The sequence below is a fragment of the Ursus maritimus genome, unplaced genomic scaffold (genome assembly GCF_017311325.1).
Source record: "Ursus maritimus isolate PB19 unplaced genomic scaffold, ASM1731132v1 scaffold_12, whole genome shotgun sequence".
Lineage (NCBI taxonomy): Eukaryota > Metazoa > Chordata > Mammalia > Carnivora > Ursidae > Ursus > Ursus maritimus.
In genome coordinates, this window is record NW_024423564.1 from 69,893,070 (window position 1) to 69,907,395 (window position 14,326).

Sequence of the window (14,326 nt, forward strand, 5' to 3'; positions counted from 1 at the left end):
CCCCCCCCCCCCCCCCCCCCCCCCGCTTAAAACCTGCTAATGATTTCTTACTGCACTTAGAATAATATCCAAATACCTTCTCGTGGCCAACAAGGTCCTGCCTGGGGATACAAGGTCCTGCATGATGCTTCCTGCTTACTTCAATCTCGTCTCCTACCGCTGTCCTCACTCTCAACCAGCCACAATAACCTCATTGTGTCTCTCATCTCAACCGTTATCATGCTCAACCTTTCCGCAACATTTGATATTCTCCTCCTTCCTTGGCTTCTACAAAGTATCACATTCTCCTGGTTTCCTCCTACCCCCTGGAGCATTCCCTCCCAGTTTCTTTCTTTCTTTACTCTCTCTTAAATGTTGTTGTTCCCCAGGTGTTCTTGCTTTGCCCTTTATCAACCCCCCCCACCCCGAGTGATCTCATGGCTTCAGTTCCATCTATAGACCTGTAACCCCCAAGACTGTACCGATCTCTTGAATTTCAAATTCTCAGTTACGTTTGGGTGTCTCTATTTGTTTTTCCACGGGCACTTCTCCTAAATACACCAAGTCCCAAATGCAACTATCACTAACTCCCATACACCCTTTCGGATTTTTCTCTACCGATGTTCTGCATCTCACCCTGGGTTTCTGTGCATCTAAGCCTGGAACCTGAAGGTTATCCTCAAATCTTCATTTTCCCTCCAGTCCTGCATCCAAGCCTTACCCAGTCTGTGACTTCTACAGGGAGACCACGTAATAGTGGAGAAAGATGCAGAACCCGCAAGAAAAGGGGCTTTGTCTGTCGAGAGTTGAGATGGGGGCTCTGTGTGAAAGGAGGTCCAGCTACCTGTCCCTGTCATTTCCTCATTTTTCTCTGTTTCCACACAGCTGGGAAGAGGTGACTTCCCCAGTCCTTTGCTTCTTTAGAATATCAAGGGGAGCTAGAAGAGGCCTAGGGGAAAGGAGACCACTTAGGTAATGCCCACTCTTTGGCCAAAGAGTCCAGTAGGCTCCTCAAGGTCCAGCCCAGGTCAGCAGCCCCAGGCTTTTCTGCTGGGATATAAGAAATAGAAAAGCCTGTATTTGATTTCTGTGGAGCTGCTGCTGAGAGAATTTAAGGGGTTGCTGGATGAGGCTTGGCTCAGACAGTAAGTCTACTGTTAAACTACTGTCTGGGGGCAGGAGGGAGCCGTGTTTTGTAGCATTTGCAGCTTTTTTTGGTGCAAATATGCTGCCATGGCCGATTTCAAGCTGCTAAAATGATGTCACTGAACAGTGAAGAGAAGTGGCTCTGGTGAGCCCGTGCCTGTTCTCCCCCTTTCCCCAGATTTCCCACACCCGTCAGACAGTCGGGGACAGGCAACTCTGGGCCCCTGGATTCTCCATCTCCCCATCACTTACTTCCCCAGCATTGCCAAACCCTCTCCAAAAGGATGGCTCCACTTGTTCGATTGTTCTAGCAAGGTGTCAGGGCACTGTATTTTCCCCACACCTTTGTCAAGGTTGTTTTAAGTTTGCTATTCTGATAGTTGACGATGGTCTAATCTCCTCACTCAGTGCTTTTTCTGAAGCTCAAATTTGCTGTTATTCTTTCCCTGCGTAAAATCCTTTCACGGCTCCATGGATCCTTTGGGCCAAGACTCATCTCTCGATGCTGGAACGCAAGGGCCTAATGCCATTCATCTTCCCCTTCCTGGAATCCCTTCCCAAGATGCTCCCTTCACTGCTCCCAAACCCAACCCCCTTTCTGCCACAGAGCTCTGGTCCCTTGCTTCCCCAGGCACAGGACCCCCCAATCTCTCAGTCTGTTGGAACTCCCTTTGTGATTCAAGACCAGGCTCCAACTTTTCTTATCGCCCAACCACCTGTAACAGAGCAGAAAGGTTAATTTAAAAAGAGAGAGGCAATTTTACATTCCTTCCAGAGGCCTTGTAGCTCTTTTGGGATCATGAACCACTTGGCAAGCCTTTGGGCACGGCCTTGGTAAGACGGAGTGGAGACAGATAAATTTGCAGAGTGCGAAACTGGTGGGAATTTGGGATTATACTGTGGTAGCTCCAGACAAAAAGGAGGAGGGCTAGTAAGTGAAAGACTTACTAGGCAACCCGAAGAGAAGAAAGCCTCACCAGTGAGAAATCCCGGTAGAAGGACTGTGGGAGGGAAGTTTCAGCACAGTGATGCCTCATGCCCAGGCTGGAGTTTACTGGCTACTCTGTGAATGCCCAGCCGCCCCAGAACACCCTCCCCCACACACTCAGTGACAGTGTCCTCGACGCTCAGCCTTCATCCGTGGTGTTTTCAGAACCAAGGGAGAAGAAGAGTGATACCTGTGGAGTGGAGAGAGGATGGCAGCCACAGAATTCAGGTCGAGAGGTGATCGTGACGGTGTGAACCATGGGAGGGAGGGGCCAGTAGGAACAGAGGGGGGTGTGGACTTCCCGAGGATGTGGAAAAGGGACTGAGCTGTTCTAATGGGATATAAATGGAAAAGGTGGTCCCAAAGGGCTGCCCTGAGGACATCTGGGTTGCATACACACAACCTTTCCTTCCTCTCAGAAGTCCCCCTAGAATTTTGTGCCCCTGTTGGGGTACTTTTATATGTAAACAGCTATGCTAGCCTTGCCTGAGCTAGATAAGCCGAGAACCCTGCCAGAGGGGAACTGTCATCCTAACTCCCTCTTCCTGGGTAAGAGTTGGGTGGGAGCGGGCCTGCCTCTTCCTCCCCGACCCCTGTCCTGCCATCGTCATAGCTACCGCCAGTGAACACCGGCTACTTGCCAGCACGATGCTAATGCCCCGTCTGGTTTCTTCCCTCAGTGACTCTCTCAGGTTCCCTGTCCTTCCTTTAGGGAAGCGAAAATGCAGGCTGAGATGAATTAAATGAGTTGTCCAAAGTCACCGTTAAGGGGCACAGCTGAGATTTGAATTCAGGTCTGTTTGATTCCAAAGCCTGTTCTTTCAACCGTTACATGGACACCTCGCACCGTTTCATCCGTTTTATTCGCTTAACGGTAGGCGCCCGGCAAGGGGCTGCTGTGAGTCTCTCCCACAGTAGGAGGCTGAGTCAAGACAGGCGTCAAGAGAGGCTTACTTCAAGTAAATGGGGAAAGGACCACCAGTACGCGTCCAGCAGTGACCCCCAGCGAGAGAGCTGCGGGGAACCCAGTGGGGTCAGGCCTCCGTCCTCCATCCTCCGTGGGACAGCCTGGCCCTGAGCTGCTCTTACTCAGCTGCTGGGCTGTCTTTGACCCCTGAATCCATGTTTCCTGCTGAGGAAACAGGGGGCCCAGCCCACGACGGTCAGACACTGGCTGGCCTGCCGCCCTGGGAGAGGGCCTGGGGTGAGATAAGAGGATGCCTAGCCCATGGGAGGAGCCTGAGCCGGCCAGAGGGCCAGGCAGGAAATCACCCCTTCCTTGGGGGGCCGAGAGGGAATGACTCAGGGCTGACTGGCGGGAGTTCCGTTTTTGTGGCCAGGACGGGCTGAGTGAGGCCCCTTGGATAAATGTGCTCGGGGCCGCCGTTCCTGGCCATCTGCCTAATGGGGCTTGGAGAGGTGTGCCTGGCCTTTCCTCTTTCCCTTTCCCACCATTTCTCTGGAAACAAATGGGCTGGGCTTGTCTCTTACTTTCTGCCTGCCCACCCCAGGCTGTCCCCTGGGCGGTAGAATATAGCCATAGGGGGAAGCAGTGAGGATTGAAGCTAGACAGGCGTGGGACAGCTGAGGCCAAGAATCCAGGTGCTCTGGACCTGTGGTCTGCTGCCTTGTCTATAGTGGGGCTCTGGCTGCTAGGAGGCCACAGTGGAAATGTGGGCATCTTCTGTTGGGGGAGGGTGCCCTCGGGGCCTGCCCTTAGCCCAGGACTGGGGCTTATCTCCCTGCGTTCACACATTCTTTCTCTAATACTTTCATGGAGATACAATTCACATGCCACGCAAGCCACCCACTTAAAAGGTGAATTTAGTATTCACAGATATGTGCAGCCATATTCAATTTTAGATCTTTTTTATCGCCTCAGAAAGAAATCTGAAACTTTGAGCTCTTGCCCTCCTACCCCCCCACCTTCCTCCCAGCCCTAAGCAACCACTGAGAACTAGTAACTGAGTTCGGCAAGGCTGCAGGACATAAGATCGACACACAAAACACAGTTTTCTTCTACAGACTTGCAATCTACTGTCTATCTCTATAAATTTGCCTATTCTGGACATTGCATATAAATGAAACACAAGCAAATACACTAGGTGATCTTTTGTGACTAGCTTCTTTCGCTTATCATGGTGTTCCCAACGTCCACGCATGCCGTAGCACAGATCAGTACTTTATTCCCTTTTAATGGCAGAATAATACTCCATTGTGTGGACAGACCACATTTTGTTTATCTGTTCATCATTTGATGGACATTTGAGTTCTTTCCACGTTTTGGCATTATGAATAACATTTCTATAAACATTTGTGTACAAGTTTTTGCGTGGACATATGTTTTGATTTCTCTTGGGTAGATACCTAGGAATGGGTCTTATGGAAACCCTTATGGAAACTTACGTTTAATCGACGAACTGCCAGATTATTTTCTGAAGAGGTTACACAATTTTACACTCCCACCAGTAGTGTATGAGGGTTCTGATTTCTCCTTGCCAACTTTTGTTATTATCTGACTTGTTGATTACAGCCATCCTAGTGGCTGTGAATTTGTATCTCCTTGTGGTTTTGATTTGCATTTCCTGGATGATTAAACGTGTCAACCATCTTTTCATGTGCTTATTGGCTATTTGTAGCTCTTTGGAGAACGAGCTATTTGAATCCTTTGCTTGTTTAAAAATTGGGTTGTCTCTTTATTACTGAGTTATAAGTCTTCTTAATATATTCTAGACACAAGTCCCGGAGCAGACACATGATTCGCAAACATTTCCCCATTCTGTAGGTTTTCTTTTCACCTTCTTGATAGTGTCCTTGGATGTACAAGTTTTCTATTCTGATAATGTCTAATTTATCGATTTTTTATTTTGTTACTTGTCCTTCCGTTGTCCCTAAAGTCCATTAACAAATCTGAGGTCATGAAGATTTACTCTTATGTCTTCTTTTAAGGGTTTTGTAGTTTTGGCCCTTACATTTAGGCCTTATTTCCATATAGTGTTTGGGTAGAAGTCCAACTTCATTCTTTTGCATGTGGCCGTTCAGTTGTTCCAGCATCATTTGTTGAAGACCATTCTTTCCCCCATTGAATGCTCCTGGTGTCTTTGTTAAAAATCAGTTGACCTTAGACACATGGGTTTATTTCTGGACTGTTGATTCTATTCTATTCATTTATTTGGTATTTGTTGCTTTGTAGTTAGTTTCGAAATTCAGAAGTGTGAGTCCTGCAACTTTGTTATTCTTTTTCAAGATTGTTTTGGCTATTCTGGGTCCTTTGCAATTCTATATGGATTTTAGAACTGGCTTGTCAATTTCTACTAAGAAGCCGGCTGAGATTCTGATATGGATTTCATTGAGTCTGCGGATGGATTTGATACGAAGTTTTCCAAATCATGAACATGAGAGCCTTGTCCATTTATTTAATCTTGCTTTCATTTCTTTCAATGGTGTACAAGTTTTGCACTCTTTGTTAAATTTATTCCAAAGTATTTATTCATTTATTTTACAAATGGTATGTTTTTGTTTTGTTTTTAAAAGCTTTATTTATGAGAGAGAGCGAGAGAGAGAGAGGAGCAGAGGGAGAGGGACAAGCAGACTCTGTGCTGAGTGCAGAGCTTGGCTTGGGGCTTGATCCCATGACCCCGAGTTCATGACCTGAGCTGAAAACAAGAGCTAGACCTCTAACCGACTGACCTCCCTGGTGTCCCTGTATTTTACTTTTTTAAATGCTATCGTAAGTGGAGCTGTTTTCTTCTTTTCATTTTTGGATTACCCATTGCAAGTCTATAGAAGAAAACTGTGTTTTGTCTGTTCTTGTGTCCTGCAAACTTGCTGAACCCATTTATTAGTTCTCACAGGTTTTAGTGGATTCCTTCGGATTTCCAATATATACAATCACGTTATCTACAAATAGAGATAGTTTCACTTCTTCCTTTATAGTCTGGATGCTGTTTCTTTCCTTTTCTTGCCCAGGTGCCCTGGCTTGAACTTCCAGTATAATACTGAATAGAAGTGGGGAGAGCAGATACCCTGGTCGTGTTGCTGATTTTAGGGGGAAACATTCAGGCTTCCACTATTAAATAGGTTGTTAGCTGTGGGTTTTTTTTACATGCTCTATACCAGGTTGATGAAGTTTCCTTTGATTCCTAGCTTCTTTGTTTTTTACTCATGAAAGGGTGTTGGATTTTGCCAGTTGCTTTTTCTGTATTGAGATGATCGTGTAGCTTGTATTTTGTAGGCTATTGCTGTATTACATTAATTGGTTTTTGAATCTTAAACCAACCTTGCATTCCTGGGATAAATCCTGCTTGTTTATGGTGTATAATCCTTTTCATACATTCCTGGATTCTGTTTGCCAGTACAGTTGATCCTTGAACAATATGGGATCAGGGGCACCAACCTCCCACACAGTCAGAAATCTGCACATAACTTTTGGCTCCCCAAAAACTCAACTATCAATCACCTGTTGTTGGCCAGAAATTTTACTGCTAACAGTTGATTAACACATGTTTCATAGACTATTTGTATTATCTACAGTAGTCTTACAGTAAACTAAGCTAGAGAAAAGAAAATAGAAAACCATAACGAAGAAAAAATACACTTACGGTACTGTAAATTCTTGAAAAAAAATCTGCATAGAAGTGGACCCCATGTCCTTCAAACCCATGTTGTTCAAGAGTCAACTATATTTTCTTGAGAAATTTCATGTCCACATTCATAGGCTATATCAGTCTGAGGTTTTCTTGTGATGTCTATGCTCTGCTCTAAGTTGCAAGGCAATGATACTGGCTTTGCAGATTGAATCCAGAACTATTCTTTCCTATTTTGAGGGGACAGTCTGTGAAAAACAAGTATCTATTCTTCTTTAAATGGTAGAATTCACCAGTGAAGCCTTCTGGACGTGAGTTTTTCTTTGTGGGTAGTTTTTAAATTACTAATTTAATCTCTTCCCTTGTTATCACTCTATTCAGATGGCCTATGTTTGCTTTAGCCAGTTTCAGTAGTTCTTTCCTTTCTAGGAATGTGTCCTTTTCCTCTAAGGTATCTACATTTATAGACATACTCTTCCCCTTCCCTCTTGCTCTTCAATAATCCATTCTTCACACTGTTAAAAGATGCAGATCTGACCATGGCACACCCTTGCATTCAGCTCTCCCCTGGCTGCTCTCTGCCCTTAGGATAAAGACCCATCTCCTTAATGCTGCCTCAAAGGCCCCACCCCGTCCGGTCCCTTGTTACCTCTCTGGACTCATGACCCACACAGACCAGAGTTTCCTTTTGCTCCAGCCACGCAGAACTCTTTGCAGCTCCTGAGCATACCACATGTCACAGGTGCTGTTTCCTCTGCCAGGATCCTTCTTCACGGCCTAAATTAAGATGTCACTTTCTCTGGAAAAGTGTTCCTGACTCTACCTGCTCTGTGTTTCCCAGGCCCCCTCCCTGGATCTACAACATACTCTTGTTTATAATGCTATATTTCAGTGTTTACACACGTCACCCCACAGAGGCCCTTTGTTTATATGTTGGTCTCCATCAAGGACAACTTTGTTTTGTTTTGTAAGTAGGCTTCTTGCCCAACATGGGGCTTGAACTCATGGCCCCGAGATCAACAGTTGCATGTTCAACTGACTGAGCCAGCCAGGTGCCCCCAAGGACAACTTTTTAAAAAGTTTATTTATTTTTGAGAGAGAGAGGAGAGAGAGGGAGAGAGAGAGAGTAGGGGGAGGGGCAGAGGGAGAGGATCTCAAGCGGACTCCACGCTGAGTGCGGAGCCCCCTGCAGGGCTCGATCTCACGACCCTAAGATCATAACCTGAGCTAAAATCAAGAGTTGGACACTTCACTGACTGAGCCACCCGGGTGCCCCCCCCCCAAGGACAACCTTTTAATCTCCACATCCTGGACCTTCAAATATCCCTGTAGTCGATCTGAAATTTCATTGTAGCAAATCCTACCTCCCCTGTCCTGCATAGCCTAATTACTCCAGTTTGTTTCTTCTTAAATTCAGCCCCACACTCCATCCATTCAAGTCCCTTTGGAATACAGATTCTGGTAATCACCACCCCTTCCAAACTCCTTGCATTGTATAGAATATCAGCTAACACTGAGCACGCACTGTGTACCAAGCCCAATGCAGCCCATGCCTGTGGGCTCTCATTTAGTGCTGACGACAGTGAGGTAGCTATTACTAACCCCAGTCTTCAGGGGAGAACACGGAAGCTTAGAGAGGTTAAGTGACTTGACCAATGTCACACAGACAGGAAGTGATAGTAGCAGGAACTTGGACATGGGTCCATGTGATTCCAGAATCTATAATGCCATGCTGTGTTATACCTTCTTTGATTTCATCTGATTCACTGCAGAAATGCGTGAAGCAAGACAAGCCTTGTTTCTTAAGGACTGGTCGGAGAGAAATCTGAGGACAGCCACACAGCCTGAGGCGCTGATACGGGACTAGCTTTCAGGACAGGAGCGCCTCCCAGGACCCTATGAGATCCTGAGGAAGGAAAGGAATCCTGCCGTGGCTGGCTGGACTCAGAAGTGATCTCTGCCTTCCTCCTTGGGGGCCCACAGGCCGGCCAGGAAGGTGGCTACCAAGCTAGGGAAGGCCACCTAGAGACGTAAGAAGCTCCAGACAGGCCGGAATCGGTCTGGTGCTGAGGCGTCAGTCTGAGCTGAGGCTGAGCTATTGCTGATCCTGGCATGGACTCTTTGGACAGAGCAGACCCCTGGCCTGGCAGTTACACAGAGATGTAGGGAGAGCTGCTGGTGACGGGCGCTGGAGAGCAGGGAGGAGACCGGGGAAACTGGACTTCTCATAGAACAGAGAGGTGGGTGGTGGTCTGTGTAAAATGGGTCTTCCAGAACATACCCCAGCATGGACAGGCAACCCCGACAGCGGGCTTGGGCCTACGACTGTGTCACTGGGGACAGCGTTTTTCTTGGAAAGTCCAGTTTCTCTTCGGTTCAACTTTTCCTTGGGATTGGCCAACAGTGAAAGGAAGCCATTGGATGGAGTGTCTCATAGCATTTATTTTTTTCGGATGATAAAGCCAGGAGTGGGGAGTAGACGAACGGGGAATGGGTGCTGGCTTGGGTGGAGGAGCTGAGGAGGGCTTGAGTGTGGGGAGTCGCAGAAGAGGATACACACGTCGAGCAGCCCAACTAGGAGAATGGGAAGAGTCACTCACTCTAAGAGTAGCTGCTGAAGGCATGGGAGCAACTGCAGAGGATGAGGACCCGAGTCCCTGAAGCCCACCCCAGCCCTGGGTCCTCTCTTTTCTTTCTTTTTCTTTTTAAGATTTTATATATTTATTTATTTGAGAGAAAGAGAGAGCAAGCGAGAGAGAGAGTGGGGTGGGGGAAGGAGCAGAGGGAGAGGGAGAAGCAGGCTCTGAGCTGAGCATGGAGCCCGATGTGGGGCTCGATCCCAGGACCCTGAGATCATGACCGGAGCCAAAACCAAGAGGTGGATGCTCAACCAATGGAGCCACTCAAGGGCCCCGGATCCCCTCTTTTCTTAAGTTAAAAAAATAAAAAAAATTCCTCGAGGCAGCTGAGGTGAGAGGCTGCAAGGATCAGAAGTCACAGGTTGGAGAGTGGAGTCTGCTCTGACCAGCAGAGCCGGGCTCTGGCTTGACAGCGGCTCAGGCCTCCTCGGCGGTGGCGTCGATGCCCGCGTAAGTGAAGTTCTCAAACAGCGACATGTTCACGTAGGCCTGGGGGGCGGAATAGACTTTAGTGTGGGCCAGGGGTGCGGGTGACTCTGGCCTGGAGCTCCCCGGGGGGCAGAGCAGGCTTCAGCGCGGGCCAGGGGTGCAGGTGACTCTGGCCTGGAGCTCCCTGGGGGGCGGAACAGGCTTCAGTGCGGGCCAGGGGTGCAGGTGACTCTGGCCTGGAGCTCCCTGGCTCCCAATGTGATAGCGCTCCCTGAGGAGACCCTGAGTTAGACTCAAGATGGCCCCGTGGCCAGGGCGGCCCTCGGCAGCCAGCACAGACCACAGCCGGGGGTTCAGGTGAGAGCCCCTTGTCACACTGTTACGAGGGGTTTTTTCTTCTAAAACATTTTCATTGAAGTGTCGTTGACTATGTAGTTTCAGGCGTACAACACAGCGACTTGACAGCCACCATCTGTCACCACACTAAGTCAGGACAGTATTCGTGACTACATCCCTTACGCTGTGCCTTCATCCCTGGGACCCGCTGATTGCGTAACTGGAAGTTTGCGCCTCTTGTGCCTCTTACCCATCACCGATTTTGCCCAAGGGTGGGGTCTCCACAACCACCAGTTTGTTCTCTGTTTTTGAGTTTCTGTCTCGTTTGTTCATTTATTTTGTTGTTTAGATTCCAATACAAGTGAGATCAAACGGTATTTGTCTTTCTCTGACGTATTTCACTTACTTAGCAGAGTACCCTCTAGATCCACCCATGTTGCTGTGAATGACAAGATTTCGTTCTTTTTGATGGCTGAGTAATATTCCATCGCCCACACTGACCCTGAACAACATGGATTTGAACTGTATGGGTCCGCTTACGCCAGATTTTTTTCAATAAACGCTCTACAGTGGTGTAAATATATTTTCTCCTCCTTATGATCTTCTTGCAAAATATATGTTAGTTGACTGTTTATGTTAGTGGTGTGGCTTCCCGTCAACAATAGGCTATTAGTAAATAAGTCTGGGGGGAGTCAAAAGTCTTACGCCGGTTTTTGACTACCTAGGGGATCGGTGCCCCTAACCCATCCATTGTTCAAGGGTCAACTGTATATACCACATCTTTTTTATCCGCTCATCTTAGGTTTCTTTATGTACCCATCAAATGAATTGTTTGTTCATGCATTCATTCATTTATTCATCTATTCATAAAGCTATTTTTTATCATTTATCCATTTACGTGGTTATTTGATCATTCATTCTTGTTTGTTTGTTTAAAGACTTTATTTTTAAGTCATCTCTACACCCAACGTGGGGCTCGAACTCATCACCCCGAGATCAAGAGTCGCGTGCTCCCCCAACGGGGCCAGCCAGGTGCCGCTGACCACAGCTTCATTCTCAAGACAGTTTATTAATCCCTACAGCTACTTAGTCAGTAATTCATGTGAAGAACTCTGTGCACTTGCTCACTGTGATCGATTTCTTCCTTCGTATTTCCCTGATAATTCATTTATTCACCTGGTTATCAGATTCAGCTACTTAGTTATGTGTTTGTTCATATGTTTGCTTGATCACCCATCCACTAACTCCATTCATTCATTCACTTACCGTATCATTCATTCACCCATCCATCCATTTGGTTAGCTGACCGTTCATGCGGTGTCACTCTGGCTCTGTGCCCGGTCAGGAGAGGTGGCCCAGATGACGGTGGCACCCCTGGAGCCTGCTGAGCCCTAGTCCCCATCACCCCCAGGCTCCTCACCTTCCTGGCTTCCAGCATCCGGCCCAGCTGTAGCGCAATCTGGGCAAAGGGGGGTCGCTCGTACGGACGGTCCCGCCAGCACTGGCGCATCAGCTCGTACCTGCGGATGGGGCATTGCTGAGAGGAGGGGTCAGGGTCGACTGGGGTGGGGGTCCCAGGGCTCCAGGCTGAGGACACTCACACTTCATCGTCACAGTTACGAGGCTGCTCCATACGGTAGCCCTGAGGCAGCTTCTCATAGAGCTCGGCACAGGTCATGCCACAGTAAGGCGTGCCCCCTGCAGGAGGGGATGGCACTCTCTCAGCCCTGGAATGGGGGGTGGGGGGGAAGGACAGGGCTGGGGTCTGGGAGTTTGGAACTCACCGAGGCTCACGATCTCCCAGAGGAGGACCCCAAAGGACCAACTGAAATGAGAAGGACGTACTTAGCTCCCCTCTAGGCCCTGGGGCCAGCAGTTTAGTGTCTACCCGCCCCAGGTGCAGCCCCTCCCAGCTCCTGAGTGGGTCTACTTTGCAGGTGTCCACCTTGGCCAGCTGCTGGCTCTGTTCCACGGATTATTAGATTCAGTTCACAGATTATTAGATCCACTGAAATTCCTTCATAGCTGCTCCCAGGCTCAACATCAGCACGGCTAACATTTTAATGACCTGCTCTGGGACACGCACTGGTCACCTAACGTATACATTCATGCATTTAACCCTCGCACCAGCCTTATGATATAGGTGCTATTGTTGTGCCCATTCTACAGATGGAGATACTGACGTGCTGGCAGATTGGCCAGCTTGCCCAAGGTCACACAGCTTCTAAGTGGTAGAACTGGACTCAAGCCCTGACAATTCGAGTTCAGAGCCCTTGCTCTTAACTGCCTCTTATACTGTAGCAACCTCTATGCAGGTGAGACCAGGATGGAAGTTCTAGTGGGGGGAGGGCATCTAGGGGGTCTGGGGGCAGAAGCAGGAAGTAGCTGAGTGGCGGTCAGAGGGGTGGTCGCTGTGGTGGACAGTAGGGGCCAATGGGCAGAGCCAGAGCTGGAGGACCAGGCAGGCCGGGTTCCCCGGAAAGAGGAGCAGAAGGGGGGCCAATATGGTCACCTGGGAGTGAGGAGCATAACGAGGGGGTCTTGGCGGTCGTGCTCTGGTTAGGTTCTCAGGTGGGGATGACCCCGCCCTTCAGAGACGAAGGTGAGAACGTTCCTTGAATGGTGTCCCCATCCACCCCGGCATTATCCACCCACATTCCCGACCGTGTCCAGTGTATCTCCCAGTGTTAGACGAGCAGAGCTCTAAAGTCCCCACCCCAATCTTAGCACTGAAACACCTTCTAAGACAATGCCTCCTTCCAGCTAGCCCCCCGCCTTCCCACTAAGATGCTGGGCATCGCCAAGGTACACCCAGGACACGCTTGCATCATACCTGTGCCATGCCTGAAACATACCCTGGGAATGCCCAAATCACGCTTATACTGCCCGAGGCGTGCCTAGGATGTGTCTAGCTTATGTCTGTATGCATCTTTGGGGGACCAATCCCTCCAGCGCCCCACACTCACACATCACTCTTGGTGGTATAGACGCTGTAGTTCAGAGACTCAATGGCCATCCAGCGCACGGGGAGACGCCCCTGGGAGAGAGTGGGTTCGAGGGGTTGGCTGAGGAGGAGGGGCCTGTGTCAGGGGTTCTGGGGGGCAGGCATGGAACTGGAGTGGGGAAACTGAGACTTACCATTGTCTTCTTCACATAAACCTCCTCCCCCCGAGAGAGGCCAAAGTCGGCGATCTTGGAGGCCAGGTTCTCTCCAACCAGCACATTGCGGGCAGCCAGGTCCCTGTGGATGAACTGTAAGCGTGGGCAGAAGTCAGGAAAGACTGGGGATGAGCAAGCCCAAACTCTTGGGCCCGTGAGGGACCTGACCTCACAGCTGGTCTTTGTGGGTGCCCTCCCCCCATAACAGCCCCTTTCCCTTCTTCCCAGCCAGCCAGGCCTTATCCTGGATCAGCGACTCCTGCCTCAGCAAAGTCATGCTGCTGGCTGTCCCTTCCTTCCTGGGACCTGGCCATGGCCAAGCTCAGGCTGCGTCCCTCTTCCTGGGACAAGGGTGGGCCTGTCCCTGGTGACCACACCGCATCCTCCTTTCTCCACTTGCTCCCTTTCCCCTTTCCTCTCCCCTCCTTGGTGAAAGTGGGGAAGGCCTCTTCTTGCCCGAAGTGACCTTTCCCTTGAGTCCCAAGTCCTCCCCACAAGACCCTCCACCTTCTTCAGAAACCTCTCTCCATCAACCCCTCTGCACTGACCCCTACTCCTTTGCCTCAAAGACACGCAAAACTTCACTAACTTTAAAATGTCTTTTCTAGGTCTCATGCTCATGCTACTGTCCCCTCCTTCCTTCCATTCAAGCAGGGTATCCTCAGACTTGGCTCAGGCCTCCATTCCCTGCCCCTCCCTCCACCCTGTCCTGGCGGGTCTCTCCACCCACCCCCTCACTGGCCCCCTCACAGGGTCCACTCCCTTGTCATGAGACTCTCCACCATTTGTGGGGTGACGGCTCCCAGAACGTCTCTGGCCTTGACCTTTCTCCTGAGTTCTAGGCTGCTATCACTAACTGCCAACTCAACGTCTCCACCGAGATGTCCCGCTGATGCTTCGTACGCCACACCTCCCCAGACCTGCTTCTGGGCCTGTGTTCTCGGCACTCGCCCAGGCCAGCAGCTCGGGGTCTTGTCCGCCCCTGTCTCCCCGACCCCGCGCCCGCTGGCGGTCTGCTGCGGCCCCGCCCCTCCCCCCCGCACGCTCACGCACCCCCCCCCCCC

The 14,326-nt window shown here is 49.6% G+C and overlaps 1 protein-coding gene across 3 annotated transcripts in view; it reads right to left on the reverse strand.

Annotated features, from left to right (window-relative positions):
- Window positions 1–9,121: 9,121 nt before the first annotated feature.
- TIE1 (tyrosine kinase with immunoglobulin like and EGF like domains 1) overlaps window positions 9,122–14,326 on the reverse strand; it is a 19,384-nt gene continuing 14,179 nt past the window's right edge. For 2 of the 3 annotated variants that reach the window (XM_040627421.1, XM_040627423.1), the window contains 6 exons: window positions 13,242–13,355; window positions 13,070–13,140; window positions 11,888–11,928; window positions 11,705–11,801; window positions 11,524–11,623; window positions 9,122–9,827 (listed from right to left, as the gene is read on the reverse strand). In XM_040627421.1, coding sequence (XP_040483355.1) covers window positions 9,756–9,827; window positions 11,524–11,623; window positions 11,705–11,801; window positions 11,888–11,928; window positions 13,070–13,140; window positions 13,242–13,355 — 495 coding nt within the window. In that variant the 3' untranslated portion in view covers window positions 9,122–9,755. Of the gene's footprint in view, window positions 9,828–11,523; window positions 11,624–11,704; window positions 11,831–11,887; window positions 11,929–13,069; window positions 13,141–13,241; window positions 13,356–14,326 lie in introns of all 3 variants that reach the window. The other variant, XM_040627422.1, reaches the window with a different exon arrangement.